A 20,656-nucleotide genomic window follows, 5' to 3' on the forward strand; every position below is an offset into this window, starting at 1 on the left:
AACTCATCAGTAACTGACACCAACTTGGGGCCAGTAAGACGATACAAATCCAAACCAACCAAATTGGCACCAGTAAGACACAACATCCAAACACTGGTGTCTTTTTTTGGTTGGCTATTTTCAGCAAATTTAAGACTAGAAGAAACGGAAGATATGAAAATTAAAATTCTTTCGTTTTCGTATTTTGGTTTACTTTTTGTCCACTTTTCGTTTTTTTTCTATTTTATTTATTTTTATTTTCACTTTTTATGCTTTTACTTCTTGCAATGTCTGTGATTTTTATTCTTTGTTTCAATTTTTCTATTTGATGTAACACTCAAAAAAAACTTTTGTGAAATGAGGCTTTTGTTTCATTTGTTCATTTTAATCTAAGCTGTTTTATATATTTTAATGTTTAAAATATTTAAAATAAAAAATTCCAATATTTGCATTTGTATTTTTTGAAACTACGATCTAATAATCAGAAAAAAATATATTTTCAGTAGCGCTTTTTAATTTGAGTACAGTTTAGATTTTTCAAAAAACTTTAATTCCTGTAAGATTAGGTAATATTTCTTGTTAGAGTAGATAGTATTTATTGTTAAAATAGTAGAGGGCCCAAAAGTTTAAGGGTCGAAGAGTCCATGAGTGCTTTAAGCTAACAGTCCAATAAATTAAGATTTCAAGAGTTATTAAACTTTTCGAAATTTCAAGAATCCAACAGTTCGATAGTTGAAGAGCTGAAGAATCTAAAAGTCAAGAAGTTTGAGAGTCCGTAAGTTTCAGAAACCAAGTAACAAAGAGTCCAAAAATTTAAGAGCTGAAGAATCCAATTGCCGATAGTCTAAACCTAAAGAACTTAAGAGTTGAAAAATCCGGCAAGTGAAACGTTCTAGAATTCAATATTACACGGGCCCAAGAGTCCAATATTTGAAGATTCCAAGAATCTAAGAGTCCATGAGCTCAAGAGTCCTAATGTCCAAGTAATTGAGTGACGATAGGTTGAAATATCCAAAAGTCTAACAGTCTAAGATACCGAGGATCTAAGAGTTCGAGGTTCCACAAGTCTAAGAATTCAGGAGATCGTTTGTTAGAGGAGTAGAAGAATCTAAGAGACGGAGAGTTTGAGAGTTCGAGAGTCCAAAAGACCCATAGAGCCCGTGAGCTCATGAGTCAAACAGTCACCAAGAATCAATGAGTTCAAGATTTCAAAACTCCAAGAGCGCAAGAGGCCGACAGTTGATGAATTAAAAAATTCAAGTGTCTTGGATTTTCAGTCTCTGAAAGTTCCTAAAGCCAAGTGTCGAAGGGTTCAAATACATGTCATGTATATTTCAAGAGTTCAACAGTCAATTAGTTCGAGAGTCTATATGGATAATAATCTAGCAGTCTCACAATCCGAATATCAAAAATTCGAAGAACCCAAGAGTTAGGGAGTTCGAAAGCCCCAAAGTACGAAAAAAACTGAAAGTTGAGGATTTCGTGAGTTCTAGGCTCAATTAGCCCAGGAGTCAAAGATTACAAGAATGAAAGAGTCCGATAGCTTAGGAGTCCAAGAATTTAAGAGATAAGAATTTTAAGAGTCCAAGGATTCGTGATCTGAAGGTCCGTGAGTACTAGAGTCAAACAGTCTAAGGGATCAAGATTCCATGGGTTCAGCATTCAAAATATCTAACAATGTAAGATTCCAAAGAGTTCGATAGTTGTCCGAAGTGTCTAAGACCATGTGTCAAAGGGTGCAAATATCCAAGAGTTCAACTGTCCAACAATCGCATAGTCTGAGAGTCTATGAAGTCAAACGCATAAGGGTTCTCCGATAGTTGAAGAGAAGAAAGGATGTCCAAGAGTACTAGAGTCCATAAGTGCTGGACTGAAATAATCCATAAGACCAAGAGCCGAAGGATACCAGTTTTCAAGATTCCAAAATACTAAGAGTCCAAGCGTCTAATAGTTAAGAAGTTCAAGAATCCAAGAGTCAAGAAGATCGAGAGTTCAAAAGTGTAAAAGACCCACTGCCAGAGTCCGAAAATTCTAGAATATCAGTTAGCTTCAGAATTTAAGAATCTAAGAGCCTAAAAGTTAAAAAATTAAGGGTTATGGAGTTGTATCCGAGAATCCACAAGTTCGTGTGTCCTAGAGTCAAACAATCCAAGATAAAAAAATCATAATTGCGATAATTGAAGAATATAAGAATTCATAAATCAAGGAACTTGAGAGTCCGATAGATCAAATGTCACAGGGTTTAAATATCCAAGAGTGCAATAGTCCAAGAGACCACGAATTCAAGTGTTCAAGATTCTAAGAGTCTAGGAGTCTAAGAGTCCAATATTTGACAAGACCAATAAACCAAGAGTCGAGGAGGTTAAGAGTCCCAAAACCCAAAAGTCCATCAATCATAGAGCCTGTGCGTCCCCGAGACCAAGAGTTCAAGATTTCCAAGATTCCAATAGTCGATAGTTGAAGAGTATAAGTATACAAAATATAAGAAGTTCGAGAGTCGAATGGTTCCAGAGTCCGCGAGTTGTAGAACCAAATAGGTCAAGAAACAGAGAAACCAAGAGTTCAAGAATCCAAGATACTATGAGTATAGGAGCCCAAGAGTCTGATATTGGAAAATTCCAAGAATCCGAGCGCGAAAGAGCTTGACAGTCCACGTGCCAAAGGGACTAGAAATGCAGGATTGTAAGTGTCCAACAGTCAATCCGGAGAGTCTGAGAAGTCGGAGATTCGTGAGTCCAACAGTATAAAAGCACAAGAGATCATCAGCAAAAGGGCCCATGAAGCCCAGAGCTGAAGAGATTGGTATTCAAAAAATGATTTTAAAAGTCTAGATTGGTCGATCAGGAGCTCTACATAGAAGTAACATTAAATATTTTAAAATTTTCACGCAAAGATAAATTACCGTCGAAGGGTGTAATACCATGTAAATCCCCCGTCGGGATTTTTTTTTCTGTTTCGTTCAAAGCAATTGAACGTGCCATGATTAATTAAACGCCACTCGGTTCTCGTTCTCGATAAATGTTTAATTGTCCCCCGCCCTGCCGTCTGGCTGGCTGGCCGACTGGTGCGAATAGATATACAGCCTATTTGCATAAGCAAACACACCAGCTCACGTTTTCCGATTCCCAGTCACCCAGGCTACTAGTAGGTACAATTTAAGCGGATTATCCCCTGGTTCCATGTCAGTCCGTGGCTACCCGGTAGTTTTTCAGTTTAACCGCACCCCGCCCTATCCGCCGTAGCGGAACTGCGATGATGTAAATGGCTCCCAAAGTGGTCACTATCAACCATTAACAAACACGCACGCACGCACGCACGCACGGACTCCCCGGTGTCAGACCACTGCCACTGGCAGGTCCATCTATTTAGAGGTGACGTAACTAAATTCTGGGTTTTAAGCTGACTGGTCATGGACTGGTTGTGGTTGGAGGGGGGGATTATGCGTGTGGGCAGTTTTCACCTGCCTATGAATATTATCGGTAGCTGTGACAAACAGCGTTTCGGTTGTGGACTGAAACCGGATTATGCCGTTTGATATTGGGGTACTAGGTAATCCTTGAACAAAAAAAAACATTAATAAATTAAATAGTGGTTTACGCAATAAATATAAAGGCGTTTCCAGAACAGTTTTGTGCTGTGGAGACGCTTGGTAGTTCATTGATGGAAGAAAGCTTCCATCAGTGAACTACCATGCGTTACCATCATAAATAGCTGATCTGGAAACGCCATTGTGTTTATTGCGTAAACATCAATTTAATCTACCACAATCTACCGTGCGTTTCCCTACAACTAAATTTAGTTGAACACGCATGGTAGTTAACTAAATCATCGTACTCGAACAATTTATTTTGCAATGAAAATTATGCAAACCGATAAAGAGATTTAATTACTCAATCAAATTCAATGCCATGATTTGATTTTAATACAAATACAAATACGAAGTAATTAAAACTGATATGTATACTTACGATTTTCATGTAATTTATTAAACTGTATCCATGGGGCCAGGTATCCTGGGTATCGCAGGATAACGGATGGATGTCAATTTGTTGACTGGTGTCCAGGTCGTGCAGTGCTTTTGCGAACAGGTGGACGGCGTCGTACATCAGTGCGGTTTCCGCCTGTTTCCCATCGATCGGTATTAGTTTGAACAGAGACAAAAAGGATTGTTTAGTTAGAAGTTGCTGTTATATATTAGATATATTGATATATAAATATTGATTAAAAAGGTTCGTTTTGATCGGGTCTTTTAGTCGTTGTTTTCACGCTCTTCATGACGCATCAAAACTGTTATAATTATTATTACTATAATTTTTGGATTATAGACTTCATCTCTTATGTTTATAAACTTCATCCAGTAATGACCTTCAAGTCAAGGCTTCAACAGCAATATCAAATGTTATTATTAATAGATGGCCTACTAGATCATCTTTGCATCATAATTTTGCCAAATCAAGCAGTTTTGAGTAATGCCAATTTGTTTCCTTAAGAATTGAGTGAGCTTTTAACAATGAATAATGCTTCAGAAGTGTATTCAATTAGTAAAACCAGAACATCCATTATAAAACTCTTATTTACACGTAGCTCACCGGCTGAGCTTTGCTTCGACAAGTTACCTAGCATGAATGCCTTGTTTAACCTCAAACTAACCAACAAATTAAGCTACTCCTTACTATCCCAATATTCATCACTCCGTAAGCACTGGGCAACGACCCGGAAGAATGCTGCGTTGATTCCCGTTCCTGTTACTTTAACTCCCAAACTCATCCCTAAATCGCAATCATTCCTCCCCCCCCCATCCCTGCCGTCAAAGAAAACACACTCATCAAATAGCCATTAAAAATTAGAATTGCAAATCATCACCAAGATGTAAAACCGAAAACCCACTGGGGGAAAATTAATCGCCCACCAGCACTCAAAGCCGATGCGGCGGAAGCTAGCTAGCTAGCTAGCCAGCACCGTTGTCACTGGTTGAGCGTGTGATTGTGATGACACTGAGCCGGATGAGAGCAAACGATTTGACTATCATCATGTTTCACGAACGAACTGCCTAGCTATATACATATAAGGCGATGTGGTCAACTGACACTGCTGGTACGCGGTAGATCTACGACGACGACGACGACCGTCCGACTGACCGAGTGGTCAGGAAGACAAACAGAACAGCTTCAATGGATACGCACGCATCACCGATCACTTCTTCAGGCGAGAGATTTGACCATGTCATATACGCCTGTCCGCCCGCCCGCTCGTCTACCATCCTCCTTTCAGTCCCACAGGGTGACAACTTTTGGGACACGTGTCAGGGAGACTGGATGTGGGAAGTGCGTCTGCATATATTTGGCAAGATTATAATACTCCTTCGAGAGAATCATTCTTTTGAGGTTAACAGGAAATGTGGACCCTTCTCTAAAGCAGTTTCGGTCAACAGTGAAAATGCCGTTAATCATTCCCTTGCACAGCCTGCGTTGGAAGTGGAGCTGTTCATTTGTCATTCATCATCTGGGAAAAGTGTTCAGGGGGGCATCGATAAATCATTCGAGACAAATGTTGCCTTTTGGCATATCTTACGTTCTTGAATAGAACATTTGGATGGACCTCTGTTGAAATGTGTTGCCCAATTGACCTGATCCACTGATGTATTTAGTAATAAGCTAATGTTCGATTTGTTATTCCATTTTCATGACGATTTATATTACTCGCAAGATGTCAGGTTGGCTGTTGATTTGGAGGTACTGGGCACATTTTTAATGTTTTCTTAATATATGCAAAGCGTGCTGCAAAAGGCAGTACCATGTGTTTTGTATTGGAGGGTCAGCTATAAAGGAATAGCTTGGTCTAACTGCATTATCAGTACAACGACAGCAGGTTAGTGAAACTGCTTGCCAATTGCCTCGCGATGGCATTCCTTCGACTGTACTAAAACGGTGCGCAGATGTTCTCTGTCGCCTTCTTGCGAAAATTTCGACCTCGCGTTGCAGCAAAGCAAGATGAAAATTTTCATACCTTTTGGAATGAAAATTTCCATCTTGGATTGGAAGTCTCAAAAAGGGTTCTAAACGAAATGCGTGGAACTATCAAGATATCACGTCTTAGTCCGGCTGCTTGAAATCGTTCGAGATCATAATGAACGAATGATTCGACTGATGGTTTGAGGTACAACATGTTCCGTTCCCATGTAATTTTTGCAGCATAGAAAACGATCAGTGGCAACAAATCTAGTACTCTTCACATCACTCTGTCTGCGTAACATGGATTCTGGAAATCAAATCGATGCCATCTACTTTAACCTCTAAACTGCTTTCGATAACCACCGGAATTCTGCATGAAAAGCAAGAGAGGTTAGGCTCGTCTTCGGCGATCGTAGCATTGTGCAGGTCATACTTCATAAATTGCTCTGTTTGCGAAAACTTTTTTCGAATATATCCGGCGTTCCACAAGGCAGCAGCTTGAGATTGCTCCTGATTTCAATCTTCACTAATGACGTTGTTTAACTACTGTCACCGTTTTTTCTATGCTGACGATACAAAATTATTTACTGTTTGTTGGTGAAATTGATAGTCCATTGACCCTTGCTGAACTCAACGTAGATGCCCCTAAAAGGATGCTTCACCAACAAAATTTCCTGAATCTGGATTAACGTCATCGAGGATATGGAATGCACGAACCAATTCGGTCTATCTGTTTTCGGTTCTACAAAGCTTTCAAATTATTCGAAAATCGAAATCTTTCAGTCAACGATTTTCTTCGTACTATTAAATAAGATAAACAAAATAATAGACATTATCCGATAAATGTACCTATTTAAAAAACAATGAACAAGCAGCAATCAGTAATCAACAATCAATATTTAACAAAGAACAAAAAACAAGAGCAAAAAACCAAAGACAAAAAATAACACCAAAAATCAAAAACCAAATCCCAAAAATCAAAAAAGTATAAACAACAAGCACAAAAAACGATACGAAAAATACAAAATGCAAAATACAAAATAATAAATTCAAAATGCAAAATACAAAATCCAAAATATGAAATAAAAAATGCAAAATGCAAAATGCAAAATGCAAAATGCAAAATGCCAAATGCAAAATGCAAAATGCAAAATGCAAAATGCAAAATGCAAAATGCAAAATGCAAAATGCAAAATGCAAAATGCAAAATGCAAAATGCAAAATGCAAAATGCAAAATGCAAAATGCAAAATGCAAAATGCAAAATGCCAAATGCCAAATGCAAAATGCAAAATGCAAAATGCAAAATGCAAAATGCAAAATGCAAAATGCAAAATGCAAAATGCAAAATGCAAGATGCAAAATGCAAAATGCAAAATGCAAAATGCAAAATGCAAAATGCAAAATGCAAAATGCAAAATGCAAAATGCAAAATGCAAAATGCAAAATGCAAAATGCAAAATGCAAAATGCAAAATGCAAAATGCAAAATGCAAAATGCAAAATGCAAAATGCAAAATGCAAAATGCAAAATGCAAAATGCAAAATGCAAAATGCAAAATGCAAAATGCAAAATGCAAAATGCAAAATGCAAAATGCAAAATGCAAAATGCAAAATGCAAAATGCAAAATGCAAAATGCAAAATGCAAAATGCAAAATGCAAAATGCAAAATGCAAAATGCAAAATGCAAAATGCAAAATGCAAAATGCAAAATGCAAAATGCAAAATGCAAAATGCAAAATGCAAAATGCAAAATGCAAAATGCAAAATGCAAAATGCAAAATGCAAAATGCAAAATGCAAAATGCAAAATGCAAAATGCAAAATGCAAAATGCAAAATGCAAAATGCAAAATGCAAAATGCAAAATGCAAAATGCAAAATGCAAAATGCAAAATGCAAAATGCAAAATGCAAAATGCAAAATGCAAAATGCAAAATGCAAAATGCAAAATGCAAAATGCAAAATGCAAAATGCAAAATGCAAAATGCAAAATGCAAAATGCAAAATGCAAAATGCAAAATGCAAAATGCAAAATGCAAAATGCAAAATGCAAAATGCAAAATGCAAAATGCAAAATGCAAAATGCAAAATGCAAAATGCAAAATGCAAAATGCAAAATGCAAAATGCAAAATGCAAAATGCAAAATGCAAAATGCAAAATGCAAAATGCAAAATGCAAAATGCAAAATGCAAAATGCAAAATGCAAAATGCAAAATGCAAAATGCAAAATGCAAAATGCAAAATGCAAAATGCAAAATGCAAAATGCAAAATGCAAAATGCGAAATGCAAAATGCAAAATGCAAAATGCAAAATGCAAAATGCAAAATGCAAAATGCAAAATGCAAAATGCAAAATACAAAATACAAAATGCAAAATACAAAATGCAAAATTACAAAATACAGAAGACATAAGACAAGACATACGACATACGACATAAGACACAAGACACAAGACACAAGACACAAGACACAAGACACAAGACACAAGACACAAGACACAAGACACAAGACACAAGACACAAGACACAAGACACAAGACACAAGACACAAGACACAAGATACAAGACACAAGACACAAGACACAAGACACAAGACACAAGACACAAGACACAAGACACAAGACACAAGACACAAGACACAAGACACAAGACACAAGACACAAGACACAAGACACAAGACACAAGACACAAGACACAAGACACAAGACACAAGACACAAGACACAAGACACAAGACACAAGACACAAGACACAAGACACAAGACACAAGACACAAGACACAAGACACAAGACACAAGACACAAGACACAAGACACAAGACACAAGACACAAGACACAAGACACAAGACACAAGACACAAGACACAAGACACAAGACACAAGACACAAGACACAAGACACAAGACACAAGACACAAGACACAAGACACAAGACACAAGACACAAGACACAAGACACAAGACACAAGACACAAGACACAAGACACAAGACACAAGACACAAGACACAAGACACAAGACACAAGACACAAGACACAAGACACAAGACACAAGACACAAGACACAAGACACAAGACACAAGACACAAGACACAAGACACAAGACACAAGACACAAGACACAAGACACAAGACACAAGACACAAGACACAAGACACAAGACACAAGACACAAGACACAAGACACAAGACACAAGACACAAGACACAAGACACAAGACACAAAACACAAGACACAAGACACAAAACACAAAACACAAAACACAAAACACATACACAAGACACAAGACTCAAGACACAAGACGAAATACGAAAAAAAAATCATGAACCAAAATAGAAAATGAAAACAGAAAACGGAAACCAATAAAACAAAAGAGTAAGACACAAGACACAAGACACAAGACACAAGACACATGACACAAGACACAAGACACAAGACACAAGACACAAAACACAAGACACAAGACACAAGACACAAGACACAAGACACAAGACACAAGACACAAGACACAAGACACAAGACACAAGACACCAGACACCAGACACAAGACACATGACACAAGACACAAGACACAAGACACAAGACACATGACACATGACACAAGACACAAGACACAAGACACAAAACACAAGACGAAATACGAAAAAAAAATCATGAACCAAAATAGAAAATGAAAACAGAAAACGGAAACCAATTAAACAAAAAAGTACATAAAACAAAACCAAAAACAGCGATAAACAAAAAATAAAACACAAAACATAAAAAAAAACAAAAAAAATTGTCGGTATCAGTCTTATCAACTGTTTAGTTTCGCTTTATCCAGTTCCATCATATAAGACACCCAGTCGTATATGTTGTAACTGGATAAAGGTGACTTCCGTGAAACTAAGTTGGCACCATTAATAAATAGGGAAACCCGGGGCTATTTGGACTTACCTAAGCAAATCGCTTCTTTTGATGGATAGATGTGAAAAAATTTACCGGTCAAAGGTCCTAATTGTTAGTTTGAAACCTCAGCTACATTTTAATGCTATAAAAGGTTCATTCGCACCACTCCATGGCAGCGTTAGGCGAAGATTTGCAAAGCTCTACATATTTCCATCCTTTTACAATTCAGACCGTCTATGTCTCAATTTTTTTTAGTGTAATTATGTTTATCTATGAAAAATTTATTAGAGAAACTCCTTAAGAAGTAAAAAAAAATTACATTACAAAAACTTTTGGTTAGTCACAGCTGTCGATTGGGGCATCATGTATTTTCTTTGCTGTGACGTGTGCAATGGTGTGCTCAGCCATAAGCTACTGAACGGTGGTTAATGGAATTGGGGGTCCGAATAGCCCCGTACGCTCATTTCGCACAAAAGTGGTGAGCGTCTTGAAAGTATCTGTGTTTTTACCGAAACAAAAATCATTCCATTAAATAGGAGTCCCAAGCTTTCCAAAACACTTATCTTTTATTTTTTGCACTTTTATTTGTTGCTTTAATCACGGTTTTACAATTATAATGATTTTTGTTTTGAGGATAGCAAAAACACAAAACAACGTTGTATCTCCTTTCTACAAAAAAAAAAACAAAAAAATAAATTCAGCTCCATAATAATGTTTTAGAATAGCGGTTCCACGAATATGTACGACAGTCAGATAGTCTTGCGGCTTTCTGAGAAATCTAGGGGGTCCGAATCACCCCCACTGTTCTAATATCCCCGGGTCCTCCTATTCCACCTTGCGAATATTTGGTCCGATCAACATCAACAACATCAAGATCATTTTTCTTGTTTCGAGCTAGAACACTATGAGCGGTTTCCTTTGTTCTTCCAACAATGCGCACTTGATCGACGTGACTGCTCTTTGTCGTTCGCTTTGCGTTTGCTCGGGTAGAAGTATAAAGGAGAACAAATATCGTGAATAGTCGGTAGTTGGAAGTACACTGTAACGAGTTAGATTAATTCCAATGCTTTTAAAACGAACTAAATAAAAATGCATAAAAATAATATGAGGGACGGGCATAGCGTAGTGTGTAAATCGATTGCCATGTACGCAGCTCACCTGGGTTCCCCGCACATAGGGTTAGAGATTTTTCTTAAGATTTTTCTAACCCGAAGAGACGAATGACATTAAGGTTAAAACTTCTATAATCAAAATATAAAAAAAATATGATTCGATGCCCACTCCTTTTTTTAGGATTATTTGAGTGTTTTTTGTTCAAAATGGAGAGTAAAGGACAATTTAAAGATCGAATTTGTAATTTTGATGCCAAGTATCTTTAAAATTCATGAAACGTCGAAATTTGAGGTAATGTAAAAAAAACTGTTTGACGGAAATTGATTTTTTTAGACTTCTCCCGGCGGAGGATTAAATTTTTTTGTCTAAAATAAATTTTCTAGATTTTAATAAGGGTTGTGCGGAGAGGATTTATCCTCCCCCCATATCGTAATACTCTCACACCCTTTAGATTCCTCTCCATCAAATCCTCCTCAGACCACAAACGCGATAGCATGCGCAACTTGCAAACCCCAAGCCAGTTTAAAAAAAGTGCAAATAACATACAAATGCTCGAGCGTTTCACGTTAATACAAACCAGGTCGCAAACGGCGACGGTAATGTGTTAGCTCTTACGAATTTATAAACGCTGATGAGAAAGAATGTAAACCTGCTACGCAACTTATATACACTGGACAACAACCCTAATGAAAAGAAACTATACACGTACTATAACCCGTATGATAAAACCATTTCATATATAGTTTGGATAATATCCTGAATACGTCGTTAAGCTATTTAACCATAAGACATTCATTAGGAAAGTCTCAAGGCGTCATAGTTGGAGACTCCAGTGAGATGGGGAGCTTATTTTCTTCCTTCATCTGAACTGCCCATAAAAGCATAAGAATTTATTTTCGTCGAAAATGAGTTATTTGTTGGATTGTATTCTGTGTCACCACTGAATCATAATGCGCAAAAAACATTGTCAGGCTTGTTTAGGAAATATAAAAAAAATACCAATACCATTTGGTTCAATAAAAATGTAAATCTTGAAGAGCGTTTTTCTCGGCTTGCTGTTTTTCAAAGTGGGACTCTTATGCTTTTATGGACAGTGAACCGCACAGAAAATTGAAATTGCTGTACTGTTACATAAACGAATTCCAACAAGCGAAGTAGTACACACGCCAGCATACGTGACATAAAAGCGATCACGCGATCAAATACGTTAACATAGAAACACTTGTGCCCATCGCGATAATACAAAGCGCGATTATACTAGCGACCATTCCCGTGCGATCATAAATCGTCATGGCATGTTAGGAAGCCCCAATCATTGTTCTTTGTAGCCTAGGTTCAGTCTTCGTCAAAAAAAATCATGCACTGAAAGCCTCAGGGCGCACAGTGTCGCCTAACCGGACAAAACCTCAAAATTTTATTTTCGATTTTTCAGGATTTAACATTTTTCTTGGTTTGCAAACAGGTTGAACAGAGTCTTCTCAAAATATTTAGTGTTTTGGACGAAAGATTTTTAATTGATGATCAATTCTGGAAAAAAGCTGCTTTCAAACCTGTGGTAATCAAATTAATATATCTCTTTAGTTAAGATTCCGATTAGGGTCGAACTGGGTTCATTCGAACGGTTATTTACTGGACTTATATCAGATACAAGCCTTTTTTCTCGCTCAGATATTAAGAACAAATAAAAAATCGCGCAATAAATTAAAATTATAATGTTCAAAGTGGCTGTACTTTTTTTGGAACTGTTCGGAAAAATCGTTTGTATTTAATTATACTTGAAAATTAGTGTATGTATGTCTTGTTTTGCCCCTTTCTGCCCCGAGGCATGAAAAATTGTGATATTTCATAATATGTCTGAAGTCGACAAATGGTAGTGTTTGATTACCCAGGGTTCGTAATAAAATTTATTAATGTCTCTCAAAATCACCAACAATTGAAAAAATGTGTATTCTGTTAAAAATTCACTACACCATTTTTTTGAAAATTAATGCTTAGATATAGTGCACTTTATATTCGTAAATGTTGAATTTTCGAACTACCCTAAGTGCAGAAATTTTGAGGTGAAAAAAATAACTATCAAATATGAATTCGGCGCCACAAAATTACCCTAATGTGAAGTTTTCATCAAATTCGGGCGACTTTTGAGGTTTTGTCCGACTTTTGTGTGGAAGGTGATCAGTGCGGGGCGCCATGGTCGAATACTCTAGTAATATTGGGGGGGCCCACTCCCAGATCTGAACCGTACGCTCAAAACCACAAACAATAAAAACGTCCACATGACTTTGCAAGCGGTCGCACGGTTACACAAGCGAATTTATTTATGCTACATACACATCCCGTTAACATACAAACGCTCAAGCTGTACGCGATAATATTAACCTGGTTCCAAACGTGAACATGATAACAACCCGGTGATTAAATGAACGTTTTAGTACTTATAAATTTATAAACGTGGTTTCAAGCACGAACATATAAACGCTCGTTCCCGAGCGATCATGATCTCCACGTCCCCATATCTGAACCGTACACTCAATTTCACAATCAGAATCGCAGCCGCTACGTCAATTCTATATCAATATCATTACGTTAATTGTATGGAACGTTTTCTGTTTCTTTATATGATATTTTACAAATTTTATTGATGATTTTTACAAGACACTATTTTGTTCGTGGAGAGTATTTTTTGTGTCAAAACAAAGTTGTCCGCGAATATTTCAATTAAAATTGTGAAAAAATTCTATAGTATTATTTTTTTGTTTTAAAATATCACAAACATATTTGTTAAAAAATGGATCGCATCGAAATCCTTGCTGTTTCTTCTTTGTTTTTCAAGAATTTCTTTTATGTAGCAAAAAAGCAGTCTATGTACTAAGTGGAATTTGGCCTTCTATTTTGACAATGTTTGTTACAGGATTAGTGTACCAAAATCGGGTTCAATTAGTGCTACTAGGATAATTGTCACTAAGAAGCCAAGAAGCTCGATGTTCACGTTTCTATATTTTTCTCATTAGCATCAGTCTGATCTTCTGTTCTTGCGGGACTTCATTCGTGATTGGTCATATTCTTGGGAGCACACATGATGTTTTGATTTTCTTGATTTCCCGTCCATCTGGCGGCCATGATACTGATGAGACGAAGACGTACTCTCTAAACCGACAGCCCTTGATAAATTTCATGAATTTATGTATTTTGTCGTTGGGTCATAAACACAATGTAAGAAATTTTCAGTTTTATTTTATAAACATGGAGATATTTTTATAGAGCACTAGCTAATACCAATTGCGCGTTGTTGCGACTTTCAACGAAATAGGAGGAAAACACAATTTGTTCCGAAGCGCCTTCTGACGGTCAGATAACCCCCAAGCAATAGCACACAAACACGCTCCATAACAAATACCTGCTATGTATAAATTTTGACGGCAATTGGTTAAGCCGTTTGGGAGTCCATAATCCATGTACATACAAACATATACATAGATAGATAGATAGATAGATAAATAGATAGAAGATAGATAGATTTTCCTTTTCTAAATTTTTTTTTGTAGTTTTAACGACACAAACTTTGGACTACTAGGGTGATGAGCCTATTTTCACCATACTAAGCAAGGTGCCTCACTAATTCGGTAATTTCTTGCCTTACAATCAATGGAATGCGTAAAAATTGACATCAACCGCTTTGCTTCGTTGTTAAGAACCAATATAATAACACAAATGCGTTGAAAACAGTAAAATTCTCGTGTTTGAGCACAATGAAAACTCGAATCGAGTGCCCCTATTGTTGCGCTACCATTTGACTCAATGCGTTGAACAAAGATGGCAGACACTACTCTAACCAACGGCTTCAAATGGGTAGGGTGATAATAGAAACATGGCGCAAATAGGCTCATCACCCTATCATAAACATAGATTTTCTGGAATCGGATATACACGAGAATATAGACACACACACCGCCAACTAGGATCCGGTTAGGACTCTCCAGTTCATACTAAGCAGTCGTCTATTCATCCATCAATCGAATGCAATGTCAATAATTGCATCGTTTACACTCTCAACCACACACACACACATGGCCCTCGCCATCGAACCGACCGAGATCGGAATCGAACTTTCGGTAAATTCGGTAGTTTGTTATTTATTAGTGCAACCATCGACCACCGGAGGAGGTATACACTCGTTTCACCAACGACAGTTTTATTGCCTCGGGGGTATCTGTGGCAGCAGCTGGATACAAAACATACGCACGCATACGGTTGGACAGTCGAAAGGACCGAAAAATGCTGACATAAATTACTCCCCACGGGAGTTGCTGCCTACGGGGCTATGGCTAGTGTTCGAACCGTGATGATGATGATGATGATGACATTGATGGTCGGGGGAACCCCGATGACGTAGTGCGGTGCCATAACCATGGATACTGCGGCTATCTGGGTTTGAGTGTTTACTTAATAGAGCTCTGCAGCTAGAGACGGAAGGGTACAAACTGTAAAATTGTCAACAGGAGCATTGTAACCATGAACCATTCTTTCGATGGTGTTGGATCCTGATGCCGGGTCAGGACTTTAATTTAAACGTAATGCTTTTCACACCATGATGATGTTCTGTTGGAATTCGAACGATGTAAATGGCAAGGGACAAATTTCGGTTGTATCCAGCATATAAATTTAGGAATAAACAGAAACATAAGAAACGGAGCATGGAGAAGGAAGTTTCCAGGTAGTCGTTGAAATTGACTCAAAAATATAGGTTTGTGAAACTGAAATTTGGCTTGAGCCGTTCACACACATTCATTAAGGTAAGCAATTTTCCGTTCAATAAGAATTTTTCGGGTGTTTGAGAAGTACCCAGTATTAGGTAAATTGAGCTCAAATTTGAGTACACAGAACCTGACAATATCTAGCGAAAAGTTTATGGTTAATTGAAAGCTATCTTTGTCTTGCTTTGCCTTTATTTGTCTTATTGAAGAATATCCCAAGATGGAGTCAAAATGACTCAATTTTGGACAGTTTTTTGTTTCCGTGTATTGAACCCATAATTGAGTATAGTCAAGAGAATCATAATTTTTGTTTTAAATGAAAGCTAACCTCAATTCGGTTGGTCTAGATTCATTTTATCGAACGATCAAACAAAGTAAATTTTAGTTGAATTAGTTATGGAATTTGCGTTTCGACTTCGTCTCATCAGAATCCAACTCTAACTTAATGACAGGACTAAGCGAGGACCGGGTTGAAACTGTAAATTTTATTTGATATCTGTCCACAAAACAAAATCAATCCCATCATTGGCGACTGTCACGAAGACACCCGATATTCCAAACGGACGATTCGGTTTAATACCAATGAATGAACTAATAAATGTTATGGAAATGAAATTCATTCCGAACACGGTCTTCGAATAAAAGTTCAACTCGGAACGAATGATAGAGAACCACATGGACCCTGTCATCAACGAAAGTAGACGCGTCTCAGATGGAAAGCCGACGAAAAAAATGGGTTAATTTTCGAGCCTCTGGTGAATCTTTGTGTAGCAGTCCTTTCGTCCGAACTAGTTAATGTCATTATCCCCCGCATAAGCTGACCAACCGAATGAGACTTGCTCAATTTTGGTTTCTGGTCACGAAACCAATTCAAATTCTTAGTCACCGAGCGAAAGCCGTCACATTCGCCAGAATCTAATTTCCCCGGTGGTCACAAAGACGCAGTTCCCGGACGCCACTGACATACAACTGATGATGTCTTTATAGTATTTGGTTTCTACTTGATTAAACTACTGTGCTAGTATTATTTCCAGACTCATGGTCAAGCTTGACAATGGCAAAAGTCATGGAAACAATAAGCATATCATGAATGGAGTCAGAATTCGCATCGTTCCGACAGTGTGAGTTCAATACCAGTTTCTATAGATCTATAGACGGAGGTAGACAACATAATCGGAGCACATGGTGCACCTAATACCGGTGCCGTTAAGCATAAAGCCATTGATGTCCTTTGCTATGTATCAAATAACAGGCCCAGGCCAGCCCGCCATTGCACACAGCAGGTACATTTTCTGCCCAGAAAAATTCCATCTCAGCTGGATCTAACACTTCTCCAATTCACTTGTGGCATTCGCATAAGGGAGGGTACAGTTTTGATTTGAGTTTGTGATTTCACTGTCTGTAGTGTTATTTGCCCAGTGGATTAAAACACGAAAGACATAATCGCTTTGATGAAGGTCGAAATGGCCAGCTAGCGATACACGCCACTACCTTGGGAAGAGTTAAATGTTATGAAGCACCTTTTCGTTTGAAGCAAGAGGTCTTCTGAAATATTCAAAAAAATATTCGAAAACTTCAAGATAACCAGTTGGTGTCTTCTACAAAGTTGTTGTGAAAACTTCTATTAGAAAAATTGCTGAAGTTGATTACATCCTACATTTATTGATCTTTGATACAGAGAGCGTAATTTGGGACAGGATCTATGACACCTTTTTTTAATACCTTTTAAAAGTTCCAAATTTTCATCAGAACTATTCCCATCATTGAAATACATAATTTTACGACGTAGATAACTCGGCACTTCAAACCGTTTTTTGAGTTGTTCGCTTTTTTGTTTGAAAAAGTACAACTCTGTACTCTAATAGCTCATAAATGAGTGGACCACTCTGTATGCACTTGGAAGAACTGTTACCGTGTGAATTACTTCAACCAAACCCAAGAGATCAACCAACTCTAAAACAGCAGCAGTGATGTCAGCATGGACGAAAGCGAAAACTAAGGTAGTGGACTGAATGACTCTTTAGGCGTTATCAGGCGTCGCTGAATATACAACACCGCCGCGGAAAAGAATCTCCTGGAAAATTGCGTGCGAAAAAATCGTTGAGCCCACATTAAGGGATATTTATTATTTAATGTAAATATTTAAAAGACAAACAAAGGTTCCGTGGAGCTTGAGCGTCGAGCCAAATGAACGAATTATAAAAACAATCCATCTATTTTTACTTGTTTTTGAAATACAGTGCATCATTTTCGTTGCATGGAACAGAGCCGCAAAAGCGTTTTGGTTCATTTACCAACATTTTTTTTTTGCATAATATTCGATTTACGTAACGTTTTTACGAAATAAATTAAAAATAACTAACTCATTTTCTACGAACTAACTTCGTAAAAAAAAGTTTTAGTGCGTGCAGACAATAGACAGTACAGTACAGTTCTATAGAATTCCTAGCTAATCATTATTTTCTGACAGGGGGTGCAGTAAATGACGAAAATCGATGTCTGACACCATTTCAAATTCTTACCTCTGATTCAGCAAATTTCTTTATCCGGCATGGAGTTGTCGGGTAGATCAATATCTGCAGCTTATGATTCAGCAAAATTTTTTCACAATGGTTTTGCCTTTCTCATATAGAAAGGTTATGCAATCACTCTGAAAAACGTCAACCTAATCCCGGCCCGGAGGGCCGAGTGTCATATCCCATTCGACTCAGTTCGTCGAGATCGGAAAAAGTCTGTATGTGTGTGTGTGTGTATGTATGTGTGTGTATGTGTGTGTGTATGAATGTGCGTATGTGTCAAATAATGTCACTCATTTTTCTCAGAGATGGCTGGACCGATTTGCCCAAACTTAGTCTCAAATGAAAGGTGCAACCTTCCCATCGGCTGCTATTGAATTTTGGATCGATCGGAATTCTGGTTCCGGAATTACGGGTTTCAGAGTGCGGCCACACAGAAATTTCTCATAAAAACTATAGGAAAAATTAAAAATAGAATTTTTATTTTTGATGCTAAATGTATTCAAGGTGCATAAAACGTCGAGATTTGATGCAAACACGAAAAAAATTTGACGAAGATTAACTTTTTTGGATTTTGCACATTTTTGCCTTTCTCATATAGAAAGGTTATGCAATCACTCTGAAAAAATTCAACCTAAATTTTTTTTTCGAGTCGCATAAGGTTGCTGGATTTTAACAGGGGCGTAGTTGATGGTTTACGGAGAGGGGTTACACCCCCCTCTACTGTTCACTCCCCTCCTTTAAAAATCTCCTTAAATCACCCCTCAGACCACCACCTCATACCCCTTCCTTTCAACCCCATCATCTTTAAACCACCACTATATTACAATATATTACAATACCAATTTAAGCTGGGGAGTCGTTCGTTCATGGGACTTTCGCCCTCCTCACATACCCATCCCCGCATGACAAAATGAGTTAGCAAGCAGATAACATTGATCTAATGCTGATTAGGCTAATGGAGTATGATATTTTTTTGTTTCAAGTGTTTCAACGTCGACACGTAGCTCATCAAGTTCGTGGCTGGCATGCCATTGTGTATAAGTGCAAAGTGTACTAAGAATGTAATGGACATTTCCACAATTATGTTGAACATAAAAAGCCTCCGTGCCATAGTTTAGAGAAATGAGAAAGGCACAATTGCACCGCTAGGTGGATTAAAACAGGTTTTTAATGTGACTATAAGTGAGTAACATTTGTATGTTATAACGATATTTAATATGCAACGGTCTAGAAAATGTGAAAAAAATTATAATTAACAACCATACTACTGAAGAAAAAGTAAGGAGGTGAAGAAAAAAGCTTTGAAAATTGGCAGACTTAGAGTTTCCCGACGACTTAACACTTTATCGTCTACCACAGGAGTCTGAATGTATTGACATTTTTATCCAATACGAATCATCTGAGACTGCGACTTGCCCGGTTAGTATAAAGTAACTTAGAACCGTTTGCAATCAAATACGACAAAAGTCGTATTTTGCGACGATAAAAGTCATGAATGGGCTATTTTTCGTCTCTTGCGTATTGCTTGCCGACCTAGTTTTTTTGTCGACTAATGTATCTGCCTCAGCATACGTACTGATTTAACATGGGGTCGATAGCCAGCACTCGATGATTACTGATGAATCTTCATCATGGACACTCTTTTTTCCTATTTTTTGTCGGCTACGGAGTCAATTTTTCGCCAAAAATATGAATATTTTCTGAATGGGTTGATCAGTAGATGACAAATATTGAAGTTTGACGCCATTTCAAAATCCAAGTTGCAGTTTTTCGGTTTTAAAATGCCGCCAGACATTTATGTCATCCGAGTGCTGTTGAAGTAGATGACGAATATCGATGTCTGGCGCCACTTCAAAATCCAAGATGGCGACCTCTGGTTCTGAAAAATTCTCCATTCGGAAGAGGATTGTCGAGTAGATGGCAGAAATCGATGTCTGGTCCAGAAAAATTCTTAATTGTTGTACAAAAGATATGTGAACCGCATCCAACAAAACTGACGACAAAATCCGAAGGGCTTCGGACTTTTGCTAATACGAAGAATAATGAAACGGATCTTCCGTCTAGGATAATCTACAATGGCGTAATAGCGACTACGACGGCGGCACTTCTCGAGTGTCTTCATGACTAGTGCGCCATCTGCTATCGAGCTCGAAATTTGATTAGCTCTGCAATATGGAAAATTAAACCCTCTTATGCTTCAGGACTAAATGCTATGTCTTCAGCTCTTCTGAAAAAAGTGTTCCGATATTTTAGCGATCCCACTGGCGCACACTTTCAAAGTATCACTTCAGCAGCAAAAATTTCCTGATGATTGGAAGTGTTCTGTCAGATTTTTGGTACACAAGAAAGGTAACAAACACAATATTGAGTACTACTGGGGAATCACTTCACTGGGAGTCGAGTCAAAATTTTTCGAAACGCTTATCAAAGAGGTGCCTGTTTTCAGCTAAGCTAGGATG

At 37.7% G+C, this 20,656-nt stretch overlaps 1 protein-coding gene across 3 annotated transcripts in view; it reads right to left on the bottom strand.

The window, feature by feature from the left end:
• LOC131685733 (glutamate receptor ionotropic, kainate 2) overlaps positions 1 to 20,656 on the bottom strand; it is a 245,096-nt gene that overhangs the window by 52,464 nt on the left and 171,976 nt on the right. For all 3 annotated transcript variants that reach the window (XM_058969655.1, XM_058969664.1, XM_058969647.1), the window contains exon 9: positions 3,948 to 4,100. In XM_058969655.1, the coding sequence (XP_058825638.1) occupies positions 3,948 to 4,100 (153 nt within the window). The remainder of the gene's footprint in view (positions 1 to 3,947; positions 4,101 to 20,656) is intronic.

Source organism: Topomyia yanbarensis, chromosome 1 (genome assembly GCF_030247195.1).
Source record: "Topomyia yanbarensis strain Yona2022 chromosome 1, ASM3024719v1, whole genome shotgun sequence".
NCBI lineage: Eukaryota > Metazoa > Arthropoda > Insecta > Diptera > Culicidae > Topomyia > Topomyia yanbarensis.